Source organism: Arachis hypogaea, chromosome 13 (genome assembly GCF_003086295.3).
Source record: "Arachis hypogaea cultivar Tifrunner chromosome 13, arahy.Tifrunner.gnm2.J5K5, whole genome shotgun sequence".
Lineage (NCBI taxonomy): Eukaryota > Viridiplantae > Streptophyta > Magnoliopsida > Fabales > Fabaceae > Arachis > Arachis hypogaea.
Window position 1 is genome coordinate 108,300,688 of NC_092048.1, and position 18,452 is coordinate 108,319,139.

Sequence of the window (18,452 nt, forward strand, 5' to 3'; positions counted from 1 at the left end):
TTATTACAGATGGAAAATCCGTCTGTAATTTAAAATTTTCCGTCGGAAATATTCAATTAAACCTAAATGAAACACGAGCTTCTTCCAAATCAAACACGAGCTTCTTCTCTCCATAGCACGAGCTACTTCTTCTCTCCGTGGCTACTACTTCTGCTTCTTCCGTCGCTGCCGCCGTCGCTGTTGCGTCGCACAATCTCTCTCTGTCATCCCTTGCGTCGCACGAGATCCCTCCGTCGCCGCTCTCGTCACATCTACTCCCATCGTCGCAGAGCTCTCTCTGCCGCCGCTCTCATCGCATCTGCTCCCTCTGGCTCCTCTTCCATCTAATCTCAACTCGCTCTCTCAGTTCTTCTCGTAACCATCTCAAATTTCAGGTATATATATCCTGATTTTGTGATTATATTCTTCGTGATAAATCTTAGGGCTCAATTTTTCTGTGCCATTTTTAGGTTTATCATACTCTGCTTTTGTGCTTTGTTTGAATCTGCAGGTTTACTCTGATTTTGATGAATTATTTTCTGCAATCAAAGCTTTTTTTACCTAAAATTCATGGTAGGCCATTGCTTTCTATAGTTTTTTATATTTCTTTTTGTCATTGTGCTCTTGAAACTTGTTTATTGTATGTTGCCTTGTTGTTCTATTTGAACTTGGTGACCTGAGGTTTTCTTAATTATGACTTGGAAGGTCCGTGAAGAATATAGTACTAAATTTGATGGATCTTCTATTTTGAAGGTATAAAATTCTATTTTTTCCTCATATTAATCATCTAAATGTTAGTAGTTATTAACACATAAGTTTTCTTGTTGAACTGGTGGCAGAGATGTTGTTCCAAGCGTTGAAGGTAACTTAGCTTCTTTTTTTTTGAATTAATTTTATTTTCCTGTATAATGGTGTTTGGTTTTTCCTTGCAGGAGACTGACATTGGGAGGCACGTGAATCGGTTGCGGAAGCATTCCTCCAATGACGTTCGCAGATTGGTGAAGCTACTTGTGAGGTTGTTGATTAAACACTACTTTTCTTTTTATTGTCAAAGTTGAATTAATCTTATCATAATTTCAGTGTACTTGATTGAGCTGTTTTATTTGCAGGAAGTGGAAGGAAATTGTGGTTGAGTGGGTGAGGTTGAATCAACCGGGTGGAACAGCCTCTCTCATGGGTAAAACCAAACCTCAACTCAAATGTTTTGGGACATTTTTCTTAGTTAAGGAATTAGAAATCCAAGTGTTTGATGATAATTGTTGGCGTTGCATTTACATTTGCAGCTGATGGTGACTCTCCACCGCTGAAAACCACCCAAAACGGGCATCATCGGGTCTTTCTTGGACCTTTTTTTATTTTTATTTTTTATATCATGGTAAAGTTTAAGGCCCTGTTTGGTGTTATTAATATTCTATTTTAAAATTCCTTTTTATTTATTTTTTGCAGATTCCTGATTTTGCATACTCGCCAAATCCACACAATGAGTACTTGTGCATCTTATTCAAATTTTCTTTTTGTGTGTGTCTCTGTTGTTTTGGATTTTGGCGAACAATAATGCTTTTTTGCTTTTGTATGCTAACACAGATGGAAGTTCTGGGTCTGACTGTAACACCTCAGAGGCAGAACCAAAACCAAAAATGATTCCCTGCAAAGAAGCTCTGCCAAAACCAACGCCGCCACCTTCAGTCCCTACTCCTTCCATCGCCTTCCAAAATGTACGGTTGTGATTATTATGTTTTTATAACCGTTTTTGAAGTGTCTTAACCCTCCAAATGTTGTTGCTAACATCACGGAGTATGAAAATAAAATTAAAAAAAAATGAAGAAAAGCAATAAATGTGGGGCGTAGGGGAAAATGCATCATAGACATGGGGGTGTTATTATTAATCTCTTCCTCACACGTTGTTGCTTTGAATATTAATTCCAGAGACAGAGAGAACAAAGAGATAGAGATTTTGACGCGGAGAGGCTTGCTTCGGCAAGGAAGCAGCTTCAAGAAAACTACAAAGAGGCTGAAAATGGTGGAATTCTTGAATAAGGTAGTTGGAGAATGTGAGAAGAAGAAAGAGGAAAGTGTTGGTGCCACTGCTGTTGTTGGTGATGGAGAGGAGTAAAAGAATAAGAAGAAGAAGAAGAAGAGTAAGAAGTATGGGTTAATTTCTCGAATTTGGAACGGGATATTCAGAAGATGTAGCGATGATTTCAAGAAGAGGCTGCAGTATTCTTTTATCATTTTGATATTAAGATATTGGGTATTGGCCTGCCTGAATTTTAAAACTAGAAATTCTGTTGAAAGAAACAAAAAAAACTTATGGCTTTCTTTGCTCAACATTACATGTAGACATGTAGTAGCATCACTAACTGAAAGAACATTGTGCTTGATCCAGAATCAGAGCCAGTGCTGAGCAGATCTATGTGGCGCATTGCACTGTGACATTGAAATCAATTTTGGGTTGAAAAAATCAAAATGTAATCCTGCTGTCGCTGCAAGAAATAAACATCTGTGCAAGGTGTGCATCAGTCTGTCTATTCATTTGTTTTGACCAGATTTGTTTCAAGCCACCAATTTATCTCAAAAGATTGAAAAGTTGACAATTTAGCCCTTGAAGGACTAAACAAGTGCAACATCAGTTGCTATGTGGGTTTGGGAAATTTATCAAACTGAGTAAATCATTTGAACACAATGGACTTATTTAGTTATTCAGAGGTTAAATTGTCTATGTTATTAAGTATTCAAGGGCTGAATTGATGGTATAAACAATTTATATCTGTCTCTAATTGTTTTCTACAGAGCTTAGCAGATAGTTGTTTTCCTGTTAATGACGGTCCTGCAGCAAGCCGACTCCATGGTATGATATTAGTTTCTTTTCTGTAAAATGTTGCACGTTATTGGTAGCTACTGCTTCTTACATTGACAATTTGTCAGAATTCTTCATGCACCAATTCTGTGATGTACACAGCTGCACTGGAAGCAGGAAACCTTTCTCCAGAGGTCGCCGTATAATTTAATTAAAATATATAAATAATTTCTATCCCTTTCTTTAATTTACCTTAAGAGGATCATTCTGAAAAATCTTAAAAGATTCAGAAATCCTGAAGAATTTAACTTGACAAATTGCATAATAATGAGAGAGTGAATTTTCAAAGACTCCTTAATGCCTTGTCCAACTATGTGGTGGAAATGAATCTATTTAATGTAATTCGTTTGAATTCATTTAACTGGTTTCTTGATATATGCAGAAGAAGACAAATGCATTCTACATCGTTGCTTCCATTTTGCTTTTGATGCTGCTGCTACTTTACTATCTCTATATCTACTTTATCTACTTGTGATAAGGTTTTGATTTTTTTCTTACAGAGGGATGAAAAGGGAAACTCAACTGTTGAGGCGCATCTCTCAAACTGGCAGAAAGAAAAAACCATCTTAATGGATAGATCTGTCGCCTTTGGAAGTTCTCGCTTCTCCCAAACTTTCAGAATCCATAGAAGTTTACTAATCTATGATAGTGGTTACTGCACTCCCAATTCGGCCATAGGCGAGTGCAGTTGGAGGAGAAGAGCGAGAAAGACCGCCAAATTTGCTCCTTATTTTACATGTTTGTTGTAAGCCAATTTCTTTACGGAAACTTAGCAAACACAAATTTGAGCTGCAGGATTGAATTCGCCCTTGGTGGCTTTTGTATTTGATTCTAACTGACATTACTAACAAGAAAAATTATACCTTATCATCGTGTTCTTTTTGTTTGTTGAAACTTGATCAGGATCTATTTGTAAACTTTTTCATTGTGTAGCATCAGTGTAAACTCCTATTGTAATGCCTTGCGTTGAAGCTTGGTTCCCCTGATAATGGATGCAACCCCTTTGGCAAATATGCAAACATTCCCTCCAAGCAATGCAAGAGGAAGAAGAGGACAAGTATATCAACCTATTACAGCTCAAACTGCTGGTATGTCAAACTTATCTATCATACTTCTTTACAACCAAATATGAGATGCATGTTTCTATTTGTAGCTCTTGTTTTCTGGTGTTATATTCTTGACAATTGACATGCTACATACCTTGGTATGTCTTTAGTATTTTTTTGTCGACGGATGGATTATATCAAAGGAGAAAAGGTAAACCTCAATCTTGTCTCTAACCAAAAACATGGACATCAAATTAGTTCCTCAGGATTTGAAAGTAACAAATTTGTCCTTCATCATTCAGTTTTTTATGCTAGGATTAATCTGTTACCCTTTTTCTGAATTGAGGGAATTTGTCATTTCCAAATCTGTCACTCTTCCATGTGTTTGGCCAAGGATGAGATTGGGAGTCTGAAAAGTTGGGGTGAACTTGAGCATATGGCTCCCAACTAATTAACTTTGTTTCTAGATTCTAAGCAATCTTCTGTTATATCGGTTGACCTAGAGAAGATTCATACTGCTGATTTATGCTGCAGTCAAATACAAAACTGATTCCAATTCTGTATTTTTATTGCAACTTAATTCATAATAGTGCCATTCATTCCTGTCCAAAAAAATGCCGTTCACTGATCTTTAATTTGTTGATCGGTGCAGAATCATTTGAGCAGCAGCCAACAACTAACTGGCTGGGAGTTTTTAGTGTCTCATCTTACTCACAGTATTTCAATGTGGAGACGGATGTTGTTGTAGACAGAATGATATGTTCCTTGAATCCAGTCCCTGATGATTTTTTCAGCAAGATAGATGCTAACCCTGATTTTTGAGTTTTGACTTTTGACTTGTGTAGCACTCCTGCTATGATTTCAATAATCAAAACTAAGTTACTGGTTTGGTTTAGATGTGAAAATATTATGCATCAAGCAAAAATAGAACTGCTACCATAACATTTACTGGGAGAATGCTTCCTGTTTGCTTCTGCCATCTGCTTTCTTTATTAATATTATGATTGATTTTTTTTGTCTTCTTCCCTTATCAGATCTCCAACTTTGTGATTGGACTGTATTCCATCTCTACCTAATTCTCTTCCTTTCCTTTGTTTTGAAGAACTACAATACCACCTCTTCCTTTCTCGGTTCTTTGCAAATTCTTCCTCCTTGCCCTTGTTGGGTATGCCCCAAAAGTAGCTAAAATATAATATTTTCGGGAATTGTTCTTATATCTTTGGTTTCTCATTCAGTGATGATACCTTTTGTTGCTGAGATATACATTACAGCATAGCTATGATGCAGAATTGTGTTTTCACTGGCATAAGCTACAACTCTCACACTCTTGGATCAGCTATGAGAAACTTGACTCCGACAATTACTTTTTTGCTGGCTATCATCTTCAGGTAACTAATTACAGGGCATACATCTATGCATCTATGCATGTTTGGATATTTGCATGCATATGGATTTTGACAATGTCTCTTTCTATATAGACTCTTAACCTTGGATTGAAATTGTGCTCATTGGCCTTTTCTTTCCATAAAACTTGTTTGTTTGGTCTTTTATTTTTAAGAGTTAATAAATTATATATTGAAATATTTTCATATTGTACAGATCATGGTTAGTTCTTATGCTTTCAATTGACATAATTTTCATTAAAGATGTTGAGTAATGAGTTTTTTGTGCCATAACAAAGTGAATAACTTTTATTATTGACATTTTTTCATGTATTTTTCTCTGCTGTGTACTTTTACTGACATGCAGTACTTTAAAATTTTTGCAGCCAAGAAGTGTATCCCTTTTCTAATTGCATTAAGAGATATAAAGCAACACGACATTACTCAAAGCATGTGTGGGATACTGGTTGATTGGCTTGTAGAGATTTGCATAATGTAATTTTTCTCATATAATACAATGTTATCAATACATTTTGTCTATGTTTTGAATTATATTGAATTGCTTGATAAATACGATGAATTTGTTTATTTTTTGAAATATTATAAATATTCGAATACAAATTAGATAAAAATTTGTATTAAATTTATATTTATTTTGTATGAAAACAAGTTTATTTTGTAATTGGAAAAATAAAAAAACCTTACTGACGGATTTACAGACAGATTTTCTGTCTGTAATCAGAATGTCAGATGATTTTCCAAGGTTCAAATTACAGACGAAAAATCTGTCAGAAAATCCGTCTGTAATTACAGACGGAAAATCTGTCGGAAAGTTCGTCGCCTTCGGGAAATGGATGGAGAATTTACAGAGGAAAAATTCGTCGGTAACTGGTAAAAATCTGTCAGTAATTTTCCGATGGAAAAAAATTCGTCGGTAAATAATTTCCGACGAGGCTTTTACAGAGGGACAAAATCCGTCGGTAATCAAAAATCCGTCTGTAATAAAGACTAAATCTGTCTGTAAATCTGTCTGTATTAATTCATTTTTTAGTTGTGGTCGTGACAGATCGGTTGGCAAAGATGGGATCCGCAGGTAACGGTGCTGATGAGGTTCACCTTTGGTACCAGCCACCAGAAGTAGTTTGTCCTCTCTTGCTATTGGAAACCTAATTTTTTTTTACTTCTTTCTTTTCTTTTCTGCTCTTTTGCTTCGCCTTTTTTCCCTTTTCTTGGTTGCTCATTAAAAAAAATTAATTAAGTTGGATTTATTTTATTTTAAAATTGGTAAAAATTGGAAATCAAAGTTAAAAACTTAAAATAGAGGTCCGTTTAAATTGATTTTTGAAAAAAATATTTATTTTTTTATCTTTTAAAAAATATTTAATAGACAAAAATTATTTCACATTTAAATCGACGTTTTAAAAAGAGTTTTTAAGTATTAAAAACGTCTTTTACTTTTTTTAAGTAAGATATTGCTAACTTTTAGAAAAAGCAAATAATTTATTTTTTTTTAAATAAAAGTACTTTTCTTAAAAGACGTATCCAAACAAGTTTTAAATTGAATAAAAATATTTTATTAAAAAAAGGACTTCTTTCACTAAAAAAGTCAATCCAAACTGGCACGTACAAATTGTAAGATTTATTTGTTGAGAAAGGCATTAAAAATTTTAGACAATACTTAAAAAATAAAATTTAAAATAAATTTAAAGACAACATTTAAATAAAATAATATATCAACTTTATAATAATTGTTTATGTGTATTTGATAGGACAACACTTGATAAGTGTCTTCTAATTTATTAAAAGACATCACTTATAGCCTGTTGATAAAAAATACTTTGTTATAGCTCTATTTTTTGTCACTAGTATAAAACGTTGTTTATATATAGGTAAAAGCCCAGGTGCAGACGTGTATTCAACTTCATATAAAGTTGATAATTGAGAACCATTAAATAATTTTACTGATCTGACTAAATTGTCATTTAACGGCTCTCAATTATCAACTTCACATGAAGTTGACTGCAACTAAATTTTGGCTCTTAAACATATGTTGTAATAGACCAAAAATATTGTAGTGCAAAATAAAAATTCAATATTTTAAAAAAACTATCTACAAAATATAATAATATTATTGACAAAATTATCCAAATTCTGTGTTGATTTTCCATAAGAATTAAGACTTATAGATATTCTGACTTGCTTAGTTTTTATTTTTTTTCTTTATGCGTAAATAATTTTATACATAATATAAAAATTTTCTGACCATACTATATGAACATCTATCACTTGTATCGAAATATAAAATGGCCTCATATTTATATTTATAAACAAATTGCATAATCAATATATTCAAATTTGTTCACATTGTAATTAAATTTTATAAATAATATAATTAAACTAAATTCACATTTATAGTCAAGATACAAATAAAACACAAAAATTCATTGGTGAATAAATTTTACGTTCATAAAATTTTTTGAATATTTTATTATGGCAAAGTTGATTACTCAATTACAAAAACATAAATTAATTATTATGTTGTAAAAATATTATTTTAGAGACTATATTATATGTGCAATGCATACAAATATACATAAATGTATGATGATTAATTTTTTATATTTGTATAAATATTATATATACACTAAAATTAAATCACCAAAATTATTATATATTTGTATGTATTTATACATGTGAATTCAAATATTTTTTCAAGAACTTCATCAATCTTGCATTAGACGAACAATTAAACTTGTCTATATTATCATAATAAAATAATTTATCCATAATCAAAGTACACATTAGTGAAGGGTAAACCTTCATGTTGAATATGTGACAAGACGGAAATATATATTAGGCATGAGTGTTTACATGGTTATTGAGAGATGAAATACATAAGATGAAAGTGATGAAGATTGTCTCTAAACTTATTTATGTTGTTGTTCTGCTACACACAGAAATAATAGAAGAACAATTTCAAAAAGGAAAAGTATAGGATATCAACATGTTATCTGCCAACTTATTGCCAACAATAATTAATTATTATATTTTAAATACATATATAAAGAGATACATCTAGAAAATATATCTATAAAGACACTTCTATTAAACATAGCCATAAAAAAGACATTTTTATTAGATACATCCACGAAAATACTTCCATAAAACACAATTATAAATAAGAGTTGGCAGAAATTGGCAGATATGCTATTGGTAACGTAGCGGGACCGTTTCAAAAAACTAGAAATGTTCACAAATTTAGAAGGAGATGATTTATCATTGTTGTTAAGGTAGTGTTTTTGGAGTTACTTCTATGTTGCTTCTTTAATTTTTTGAGTAAAGTATCGTTTTTATCTTCAACGTTTGGGATAAGTCCTATTTGTGTTCCTAACGTTTAAATCGTCCTATTTGTATCCTTAACGTTTATAAAATTGATTCAATATTATCCTACTATCAATTATACTAACAAATCAGATTATATTTTTCAATTATTCTCACTTGAATGTATTCATTCTCAATTAGGTCTCACTTGGATCTGTTCGATTTTAATATTATACCCACTATTTGTCTTTAGATTCAATTATGTCCCTAGAAAAGTGAATTATGTAAATGTTGTAGGAATTAGTTTCAACATTTAATGAGCTATTTTTCGGAGTAGATCATCGATTCTATCCCAGACATTTGTATTCTAACTTCAAAAAGAAAATTTTAAAACTCAAACTAAAGCGTTCATGATGTGTAATTGACGGCAGGATAACATTAAATCACTTTTACAAACGTTAGGGATACAAATAGGACGATTTACACGTTAGGAACACAAATAGGATTTATCCCAAACGTTGGGGACAAAAACGATACTTTACTCTTTTTTTTTTATCAGAAACTAATTGTGTATTTTGTTTTTGATAGACTTGTCATGATTACGGTTGAATTTTTTCATAGAATTGTACACTACAAGGTGCTTTCATCTGTAAAAGTGGTAACCGGCATTGCCATAAGTGATCTTTGATATAGCTAGAGTCTCAAGTTTACTCGGAAGAGCAGAGAAGGGATCGACCCATCTTTTACTTCAACCACCGTTCTCTTTCTTTGAATTCACGCTGATTCGATTCTTTTAAATATACTGTCATTAACTTCGCCTCATTATAAGACTTGTTCTAATCATCTTCGCCTCACTATAGTACTTCTGTTCATGCATGTTAGATTGCATTGCATTTTTGTTCTTTCTAACCAATTCAAAGCTTTACTTTTTTTTCTTTCACTTAACTTCTTAATTAGTATATTTTTTTTACCAACAAATTAACCGTAGATTCTTTTAATTTTGGCATTTATATATAGTAATGTCCTAAAATTTTTAATAGGATAAAGTATATTTAACAGTTTTTATTTTATTTTTAAAATTAAATTTTGATTTATCAGATAGTCTGACTTCGATTTTTTTATTTTATTTAAATTTAATTTAATATTATCTATCGATATAAAATATAGATAAATCTCATTCAAATATTATTTTAAAATACTTAAAAGATAGACTTATATTATAAAACAATAAAACTACTTATTAATTTAAGAGTTAAAACAGTTTCAAAAGATATATAAGTATATAGATAGATTTTGGAAGGTACAAAATTTTATATGTACAGCAAAAACTTTACTTGATTTGAGATATTAGGGATATTGTTGGTTGAAAAATATAATTTCGAAGACATGGAAATTGAAGTACGATAAATATTTTTTCAAAGAATGTAATCCTTATTGAAAAGGATTCGTCGAGGAGAACATGTAGAATTTAATCGATAAAGATAATCGAAGAAAAAGAACATGTGGAGTTAATTGTTGACAGTTACCCACGTTGTACAAAAGAGCAGGAACAGTTACTTAAAGATTAAAAAAAGGAATTTCTGTCATAGGAGAACAGAGAACAAATATTAAAAGAATATATAAACTAAAAGGGTCTCTGCCACAGAAGAGCAGAGAACAAGGATAAAGAGAAAGCTTTAAGAGATTGTCTGTCACAGGAGAGCAGATGCAACTTTGTTTGGATCTTAGTGCCAAATGTATAGTGGGGACGCTCACACACTGAGAACTGTTTTCTAGATGTAAGCACATTGAAAGTCACACTGTATGCGGCCTAACCGTAAGATTTATATAAGCACACTGTATGCATCTGGAAAGCCATATCTGGGACTCGTGCCCGGATAATGACGGGAGCGGGTAGGCAACCGACACATAAGCTCGTAACCTGCGTTAGAGATAGACATGCATCATGTTGTTTGCACATTTGCTTTTGATTGCGCTTGCTTGTCTTATTTCTTTGTGATTGTGTTGTTTGTCTTGTTTTGGCTTGCTTGTATATTGAATTGAATCTCTTGCTTATACTACTACTTTGTGAATATATTAAAGTGATTACGAATTGATGTTTTGACTAAGAATTAATTATGTGGCTGGGAGATGGGTAATGTGACTAGTTTTATATTTAAAATTTGTTTTGAGTTTAAAGATTTTTAAAAAGAGGTAATTAGTTAGTTAAAGTAAAACCAAGAGTATCTTCAAAAGGTTTGATAAAAATATAATTTTATTGAGTAAAGTTAATTATTTGCATTTTATTTTATTATTTTTACGGTATTTTCATTCTCTACTGAAAACGTGTGGTTTGTTCTCACCCCAAAATCTTCCATCCTTTCAGTAACACAAGTTCAAAGATTTAGTAAGAAGCTGCAGATGATTAGTAGATTTACTTGTGATTCCTGTTGCTTTTATAGAGTTTCCTCCCCCTTGTTGCTTTAGCTTTTATTTTATCCTGAAGGAATATAATTTATATAATTTTTATATGATTTTTTCAATTTAATTTTAAAATAATGGTGTCTAATTATTTAAAAAATTAATAAAATAGATTTTAGCATATAACTTTTTTTTTAATAAATGTTAATATGAATTATAAAAATAAGAAAATTATTTGATCTCTATAAATTGAAATAATTTTATATATTAGATAATAAAATTTTATACACGAAAACTTTTTAAATTAAAAGTAACAATTATTAATATCAATCAATAGACATATACTGTCACCAAAAAAAAATCAATAGACATATACTACTATTAATAAATACGGACAGACATGTACTAACAAATTTTTACACTGGACCAATATATGTGGGTTTTACACTAGTTTGTTTTGAGAAAGTAAACCCTAACCCTATCACCCTTTTCTCAGTGCCGTCACCCTTATACTCTCTCCATTTCCAAAATTCAAATCCTCTCACAATTCCAGCCCAGAAATTCGAACCTCTCCGGCTCTCCTCTCACCGACGTCCGCCACCTTCCTTCCCTCTTACTGCCACGCTCCTTCCCTCTTACCGCCACCGTCTCAAACTCTCACGGTTTCACCTCAAAATCGTCGTCTTCCCGCGTCTGAGGGCTGAGGCAGAATCGTCGTCCCCTTCCCTCGTTGCAGCCTGAACGTCACCGCCTCCAGCCCGGTCTTCATCGCAGCTTCCAGTCCGGTCTCCGTCGTCGCCTCCAGCAAGATCTTGGCCTGTCTTCATCGCCGCGGCAGCAGCATCTTCGCCGGTCTTCGTCGCATCTCGTTCGTCATCCTCTTCGCCGTTCGCCACTCGTCCTTCCGTAAGTCTTCTGTGATTTTATTCAATGCGTTTGTGTCTTCTGACCTTGATGGAGTGTGGTAATAGAAGACAAAGGAATGCTGATGAAGAAGATTGGAACGATTATTATAGCAAGAATGTTGTTGAGGGTGCTGATTAATTTGTGATTAATGATGATGAGATGATTGTGGGTGTTGTTGCTGAAGAAGCACTATTACTTGTGTTTGTTGTTGTTTTCAAACAGAGTTAAGGATGATTAAACAAAATGACTGTTCCTCTTGTGCCATTGTTGAATTTGAATTTATCGTTGTCATGCCTATTTGTAGAGTTAAGTCCAATTGATTTGGTTTTTGACTTCCCAATTGCTACAATTTGGTCTCTCACATTCAAAAAAGTGTACCAATTTAGTCCCTCGTGTATCATCGTTGCCGGAACTCAACACCGTTAGTGACGTAGTTCAAGCCTTGTCACGCTAAAGAAGGCACTAAATGACGTCGTTTGAGTGTTTGAACAATACTAAAACGTAATACCCCACCCTTTTAGTATTGTTCAAACCTGAAATGACATCATTTAGTGCTCTTTAAGCGCCAGTGTACAACGTCGTTTTAATATGTCCAACATGACAAGATTTGAGCTATCAAACTAACTGCATTGAGGAGGGACTATATTGGTGCACTTTTTTTAATCTGGGGACCAAATTATAACAATTGGGAAGTCAGAGACCAAATCAGTGTAGCTCGCCAATCTCAGGGACCAAAATGGGGTTTAACTCCCTATTTGTATCTTGAAGTTTTGTATATGCAATGTAGATATTAAAGAACATGCAGCAATTCATATGATTTAATGGGATTGACCAAAACTCGATGAACAGGCAATTGTGGTGCGGTGAATTAGAGAGAAGGCAGGGCAGAGCGCAGGAGCAAAAGTGAAACCCGCCACGAATGTAAGCACAACACAAGTTTGTATTGTGCAAACAACCAAACACAGAATCGGCGGCATAACTGCACAACAAGAAGAATAGTTGGCAGGCATGGCGGCACCTGAATCCCCTGTCTGCTATGTCGGTGTCGCCAGGCAATCCGCTGCTTTTCGCCTCATGAAGCAAATGGTGCGCTGCTGCTTCTCTTCTCTCTCTTTTGTTTTCCTTGAATTTGAATGTTATTTGATTTGATTTTAGGGATGGGAAGAAGGTGAAGGCCTTGGCAAAGAGAAGCAGGGAATCAAAGGCTATGTCCGTGTTCAAAACAAGCAAGACACTATTGGTACTGTTTCTCGTCATTCTTCTAAATTCAATTCTATACTATGCTTTTGCTTATGCTTGTGCTTATTTTTCAATAGGAATTGGCTTAGAGAAGCCAAACAATTGGGCTTTTGACACTACTCAGTTTGATAATATCCTCAAAAGGTTGAAAGTGGTATGTCTCACATTCAACTCATGGTTTCGCTTTTTGGTCCTTATTCTACTACTTTGATGACTCAAATATTTCTTTACATGTGATTTGTAGCAAGCTCCACAAGTTGAAGACTCAGGTATCATATTCACAATTATGATTTCCAACAAAATGTCCACTTTACTGCATTCTGATGCCTCATTAATGTTTTTTTCTGTCATTCCTTGGCAGGAATAGAGGAAAGAAAACCTAATGTGCGAACCAAGACTAGTGTACCTTTTGATGATGAGGACTCTGTCTCCAAAGCTACCAGACCACAAGGAAGGTCTGTGTCGATGCGCTTTCAATTTAATTCCTTTTCTTTTTGGGGTTCTACTGTGTAGTTAACTATATATATTTCTTTTGCTTTTCTTTATGCTCAGATACAAGAGAAGAGAGAGGGGGAAGCTCGTCTCTGAATATTCCTTAAAGGATCTTGAAGGAATTCTTGTAAGTTCCAAACTCCAAGCATGGATAAACCATTTCTTTTAGTGTAGCCACAAATCCACAATTTGACATGATGATATTGATAATAAAGGGAATGTTGCATTACTTTTTTATATTAGTATCCGAGTGTTAAGCAGTGGTTGTTCTGTGTAATATGGATGTGGAACTTTTGTGTGGTTATGTAGCAATTTTCTAAAGTCAAGCCTCCCCACAATATATTTCAGCATTAATTGATTTAACATTGTCTGGGATTTTGTTGATAATAGGTTAAAAAGGGTGAAGTATCTGACGTTGATGATGAACTGGACTTGTTAAAGGCATCTGAAATTCAAAATGTTAAAGGTATAATCTAAAATTACAAATTTGCAATGAGGTTTCTATACTATGTATATCGTCATTATATCTTCATTATAATACTACATTCATATCAAAGCCTCATTCCTTATTTTGCATGTTGTCAAGACCTCTTATCTTCCATTTAAAAAATAATTGATCATATTAAACTCTTAAGAGCTATCAATTAGTACTTAGTACTGAGCACTCTCCCACAGCCTAAAGTACTCTCTTTGAAAATCTTAATCCTAAACCTGTACATTGTGTCCTTGGTATTTCTATTCTGTCATTTATTTATTCTTGGATCCTTAATCCGTTTCTATTGTTTTGGCACAGAACCTGCTTATCCAAGCATTCCTCCAGAGTGGTGGGGCTATAAGTATGGGTTTGTTTCTGGTGGATTTCTTGGGGCAGAATTAAAGAAGAGAAAATTCCTTACATCTGAAGGTGCTAAAAACAGGATGGAGAGAACTGCATTTCATGAAGAAGATCAAGAAAATCTCTACAACCTAGTCCAAGTATATGTTTCCTTACCCTGAAATTTTTTAATGTGCTGCATAACGTTTAATCAAATGACAATATTAGTCACATGGGATATTCAATTATGAGCTATGAACTACAGTTGCTTGTGAGGCTGGACTGATCTTAATTTTTCGTACTATGCTGTGATCCTAATTATACTAAGGACAAATCCACCACCGGAAAGCAAGGACTAGGCATAAAGGACAGGCCCAAAAAAGTAGCTGGCTGCTATTATCAGGGTAAAAAGACATCATTTGATAATAGTGATGATGAAGGATCTAATGATACTGATTCTTTGGAAAAACAAACACACAACAATTTAGTCAAAGTAGAAAAGGTTGTTGAATCCAAAGTGAAGCTGAAGAAGTTGTGTAAACAACTTTTACGAACGGTGAGGCCTATTTATTTTATTACAATTCTGCATCTTCCCTTTCTCACTGTTGAATTGATGATTGATCACTGGCTTAATACAGGTGCCTGGAGAATCATTGAAACTGAAACAGCTCAAAGCCCTTATTGATGAGCATTCATCTTCGGTTTTGTCCAACTTTTCATCGAAAAAAGAGGCTATTGCTTACCTGAAACAAAAGGTATGGATATTTGTATTACACATCATTTGTGGAAAACTAATCAAACTAACCCCCTTCAAACGTTCATGCTATCATTGCTTCATGTATTCTCTACCAAGTGGTGACATGCTTTGTTTGGTCCTTTGAGTGCAGCTTACAGGGAGTCGGAAGTTTTGTATTGAAGGGAAAAGAGTTCGATTGGCATCTTAAGAGAAACTGAATATCTGAATTTTGATACCATTTTTGCAGTATTTTGAGGGAGAAAGATGGCAGCGTGCATTTTATTGGAGGCCAATTTTGTTACTTAAGATTTGTCAACCGATGTAGTAAATTATATAGCACTTTGCGAGATTTTGTTCTCATTTTTTTGCTTACCTGGATATGAATAATTGGCATTGATATTTTACTATTTTAAAATCTCTCGGGTATCCAGGGAGCATGATTACGTTGGCAAGGTCTGTGTGTTGGGCCTTTTGTGTTTGTGACCAAGTTGGACAGTTAAAATATAATAGATATGAATGATAAGGTCATAAGGTGTTGTTTCTATCTCTTGTTTCTTTCTCAGTTCTCGTAGAACCCTCGAGTGCAACGGTTTTTGGACCTGAACCTTTCTCCTCAACATAATTTGTAATACTAGAACCTTTGCTACTTTAAAGCCTAGTGCCTGCTCGTTCGTGGGCGCTCTCTTTGTTGTTTGTTTGGTCTACCCACTATCAATAGCCCCCCAGAAATGAGGTATTTAAAAACCCCAAGTTTTGTATCAACACCCCTGAAGGAATTAGTGGAATGAAGGAGCAACCTTCAAAGGCAAGTACGAGGTTTGATGTTTTGAGGGAAGACGCGAACCATGAATCAGAAATCCCAAGAGAAGCAGGAAAAGACAACATAGAAGAATCATAAAGTCAAACAATGCCTAATAAGGAGCATCAGGAAAGAACCCACAGCCCAACTAGTCCCTCTCCTTGCCCAACAAAGAAAAATATCTCAGCCAAAAAATCGAGACCCACAAACCAGAAAAACAGGAGAGCTTTCTTAACCCCATTGTCATAAGGACCCAAAACCCACTTCCATCACAGAATCCTAACCGGATCTCACCCAGGCCAATCATACATGAACCAGCCCGTTGACTCAAAAGTCAAAACTCAGCCATCACTATTAAGTATTAACCAACCTGAACCTAGCCATCACAGTTTCTTTTTTTTTTTTTTTTTACATATCTTTAGAGGGCAAGAATTATGCTAATTGCCTTGTTAAGAAGAGTTCGTTAGTAGACACTGATTGTGCTCCTGGACTTACTTGCTCCAGAAATTATTAGAATCCTTAGGAATGATGAAAGAGGGGATACCTTATCCCCGCCTAGTTTGTACTTAGGTCTCTTTTTTTTCTGGGCTCTTAGTCCCGTTCTAATGCCAAACCTGAACCCCTCAACATGGCTCTTGTTAAAAGCATAGAAGCTCTGTTCAAGACAATCGACAAATAAGACTTTCACATATCTATAGAGAAGGAAACCAAGTAGCTGATTGGCTATTAAAAAAAAAGTACTAAGTAGTACACCAAAAAAAAAAGAAAGTACTAAGTATCCAATAGGCGTTCACTTTTTAGATAACTTCCCTAAAGAAATGGCACAGATTTTGTTTAATGATGTAAGAGGGGTCTCTGTAATTGTTAATGTTTTTCTTTTGGGTCTTGGGCCCTGTATGTAAAAAAAAAAAATCCTATACCCATGACCCATGACCAACCTTTGAAGTTTGAACACAACCACCCCTCAAAACTCATACATGAACATTGTACCACCAAACTCACCTGAATATACAGCAACAACCTCGACTCACCAAGTGGTGATTTTATGAATAACACTATTATACCCGAAATTCAGGAATGGTTAAATTCAGGATTGGATCTTCTTAATTTTTTTCTATAAAGAATGATCTCTGAAAATTAGAGCTGACTTGCAAAAAATATGATTCTCCCCTTGGAACGAGTGATTGGAGATGGAAGCACTATAGATTTTTGGAATGATTGCTGGGTCAAAGGGGAGGGGCCCCTATACTTAAAAGACAACAATACTAATCCCAGAAGCTCTTACCAATAGTCAAATTAAAGATTTTGTGAAATTATTATATTTATCTATATTTCAGTAAAAAAAATCCTATACTAACAAGAATAATAATAGAGAAGTGAAGCTAATGAGTCTTCGGATGGTCAAACTAGTAAATTTAAAATATATATCTTTTTCCATGTTTTGTTAGTGATATAAATTTTTTTCTATATCTTATGTTTTATTTTAAAAATGAAAGATTTTATCTAAACAAAATTATTTTAAAATTAAATTGTATATTCGTAAGTCTTAAGCAATAAATTGTCTTGTAATATAAGGTGGAGATAAATTCAAATTCTGTGTTTATTGTGGTAACATCTTGTGTTTTATATAACAAATTTTAATGGCATTTTTATTTCATTTTTATGTTTTATATAAAAAAATTCGGTGTTATTCTTCTTTTTCTTTATCAGAAACAAGAGATTGAGAGAGTAATCTGAAAAGTATATTATTCAGTCTGATGAAAAGTATAATGTACAAGGGGTATATATAGGTGCCAGAAGAATCAAAGTAATAAAAGCATAGAATCCTACAATTAATATACAGATATGCTATATAGATATAAACGATACTAACTGATCTAAAATGATTCTAATGATTCTCTAACATCCCCCTCAAACTCAAGTGGGAGCTAAGAATACCATCTTGAGTTTGGATAACAAAGTCCGGAAACGAGTCGGGTGATTAGCTTTCGTGAAAATATCAGTAGTCTGATCCAGTGTTCCAACAGCAATGAGTCGAACAACATCAATAAGGATACGTTGCCGAACAAAGTGACAATCAATCTCAATGTGTTTGGTGCGTTCATGAAAGACATCATTATGGGCAATCTAAATAGCACTGCGGTTGTCACAAAAAATATCAGTAGGGGACGACTGAGGAGCACCCAAATTTTCGAGAAGCCAACGAATCGAGATAACCTCAGCAGTAGTGTCGGCGAGGGCACGGTACTCAGCTTCTGTGCTTGATCTAGCAGTGAACGTTTGCTTCTTAGCACGCAAAGAAATGAGAGCGTCGCCAAGAAACACACAATAACCAGTAGTAGAACGACGATCAGTGGGATCACCAGCCCAATCAGCATCGGAGTATGCCTGAAGGGACAAAGAGGAATGGGCAGAAAAATAAAGGCCATGAAATAGAGTACCTTTGATGTAGCGAAGAATGCGAAGAACTGCTGCATAGTG

General features: G+C 34.0%; 2 protein-coding genes across 34 annotated transcripts; both read left to right on the plus strand.

Annotated features, from left to right (window-relative positions):
- The first annotated feature begins 58 nt into the window (after positions 1–58).
- Positions 59–5,896, plus strand: LOC112732590 (probable mediator of RNA polymerase II transcription subunit 26c). 32 transcript variants are annotated; one of them, XM_072212239.1, is made up of 17 exons: positions 87–374; positions 491–552; positions 685–732; positions 819–841; positions 912–994; positions 1,089–1,156; positions 1,263–1,312; positions 1,426–1,463; positions 1,564–1,694; positions 1,906–2,230; positions 2,366–2,488; positions 2,770–2,827; positions 3,337–3,581; positions 3,770–3,924; positions 4,535–5,047; positions 5,154–5,270; positions 5,651–5,896. In XM_072212239.1, exons 4-9 carry the CDS (start codon positions 821–823, stop codon positions 1,580–1,582), a joined length of 279 nt encoding a protein of 92 aa, XP_072068340.1. In that variant the 5' UTR covers positions 87–374; positions 491–552; positions 685–732; positions 819–820; the 3' UTR covers positions 1,583–1,694; positions 1,906–2,230; positions 2,366–2,488; positions 2,770–2,827; positions 3,337–3,581; positions 3,770–3,924; positions 4,535–5,047; positions 5,154–5,270; positions 5,651–5,896. The 32 variants fall into 32 exon arrangements, with proteins under 32 accessions (XP_072068331.1, XP_072068332.1, XP_072068328.1 ...); XM_072212241.1 differs by having other exon boundaries at positions 5,170–5,270; XM_072212230.1 differs by lacking the exon at positions 819–841 and having other exon boundaries at positions 59–374.
- Positions 5,897–11,403: 5,507 nt separating this feature from the next.
- LOC112732591 (G-patch domain-containing protein 1) lies at positions 11,404–15,716 on the plus strand. 2 transcript variants are annotated; one of them, XM_025781350.3, is made up of 12 exons: positions 11,404–11,891; positions 12,741–12,977; positions 13,047–13,131; positions 13,208–13,284; positions 13,375–13,399; positions 13,492–13,585; positions 13,683–13,749; positions 14,013–14,088; positions 14,416–14,597; positions 14,765–14,992; positions 15,075–15,191; positions 15,324–15,716. In XM_025781350.3, exons 2-12 carry the CDS (start codon positions 12,900–12,902, stop codon positions 15,378–15,380), a joined length of 1,086 nt encoding a protein of 361 aa, XP_025637135.1. In that variant the 5' UTR covers positions 11,404–11,891; positions 12,741–12,899; the 3' UTR covers positions 15,381–15,716. The 2 variants fall into 2 exon arrangements, with proteins under 2 accessions (XP_025637135.1, XP_025637137.1); XM_025781352.3 differs by having other exon boundaries at positions 13,498–13,585.
- Positions 15,717–18,452: the final 2,736 nt, after the last annotated feature.

What these genes read in the sequence shown, in the direction of transcription:
- LOC112732590 (XM_072212211.1), top strand. Translation starts at nt 673, where the DNA reads ATGACTTGGAAGGTCCGTGAAGAATATAGTACTAAATTTGATGGATCT. An exon ending in TTGGTGAAGCTACTTGTGAG is followed by an intron (nt 995 to 1,088) that starts GTTGTTGATTAA and finishes TTTTATTTGCAG; the next exon opens with GAAGTGGAAGGAAATTGTGG. An exon ending in TGGAACAGCCTCTCTCATGG is followed by an intron (nt 1,157 to 1,262) that starts GTAAAACCAAAC and finishes TTACATTTGCAG; the next exon opens with CTGATGGTGACTCTCCACCG.
- LOC112732591 (XM_025781350.3), top strand. Translation starts at nt 12,900, where the DNA reads ATGGCGGCACCTGAATCCCCTGTCTGCTATGTCGGTGTCGCCAGGCAA. An exon ending in TTCGCCTCATGAAGCAAATG is followed by an intron (nt 12,978 to 13,046) that starts GTGCGCTGCTGC and finishes ATTTGATTTTAG; the next exon opens with GGATGGGAAGAAGGTGAAGG. An exon ending in AGGATCTTGAAGGAATTCTT is followed by an intron (nt 13,750 to 14,012) that starts GTAAGTTCCAAA and finishes TGTTGATAATAG; the next exon opens with GTTAAAAAGGGTGAAGTATC.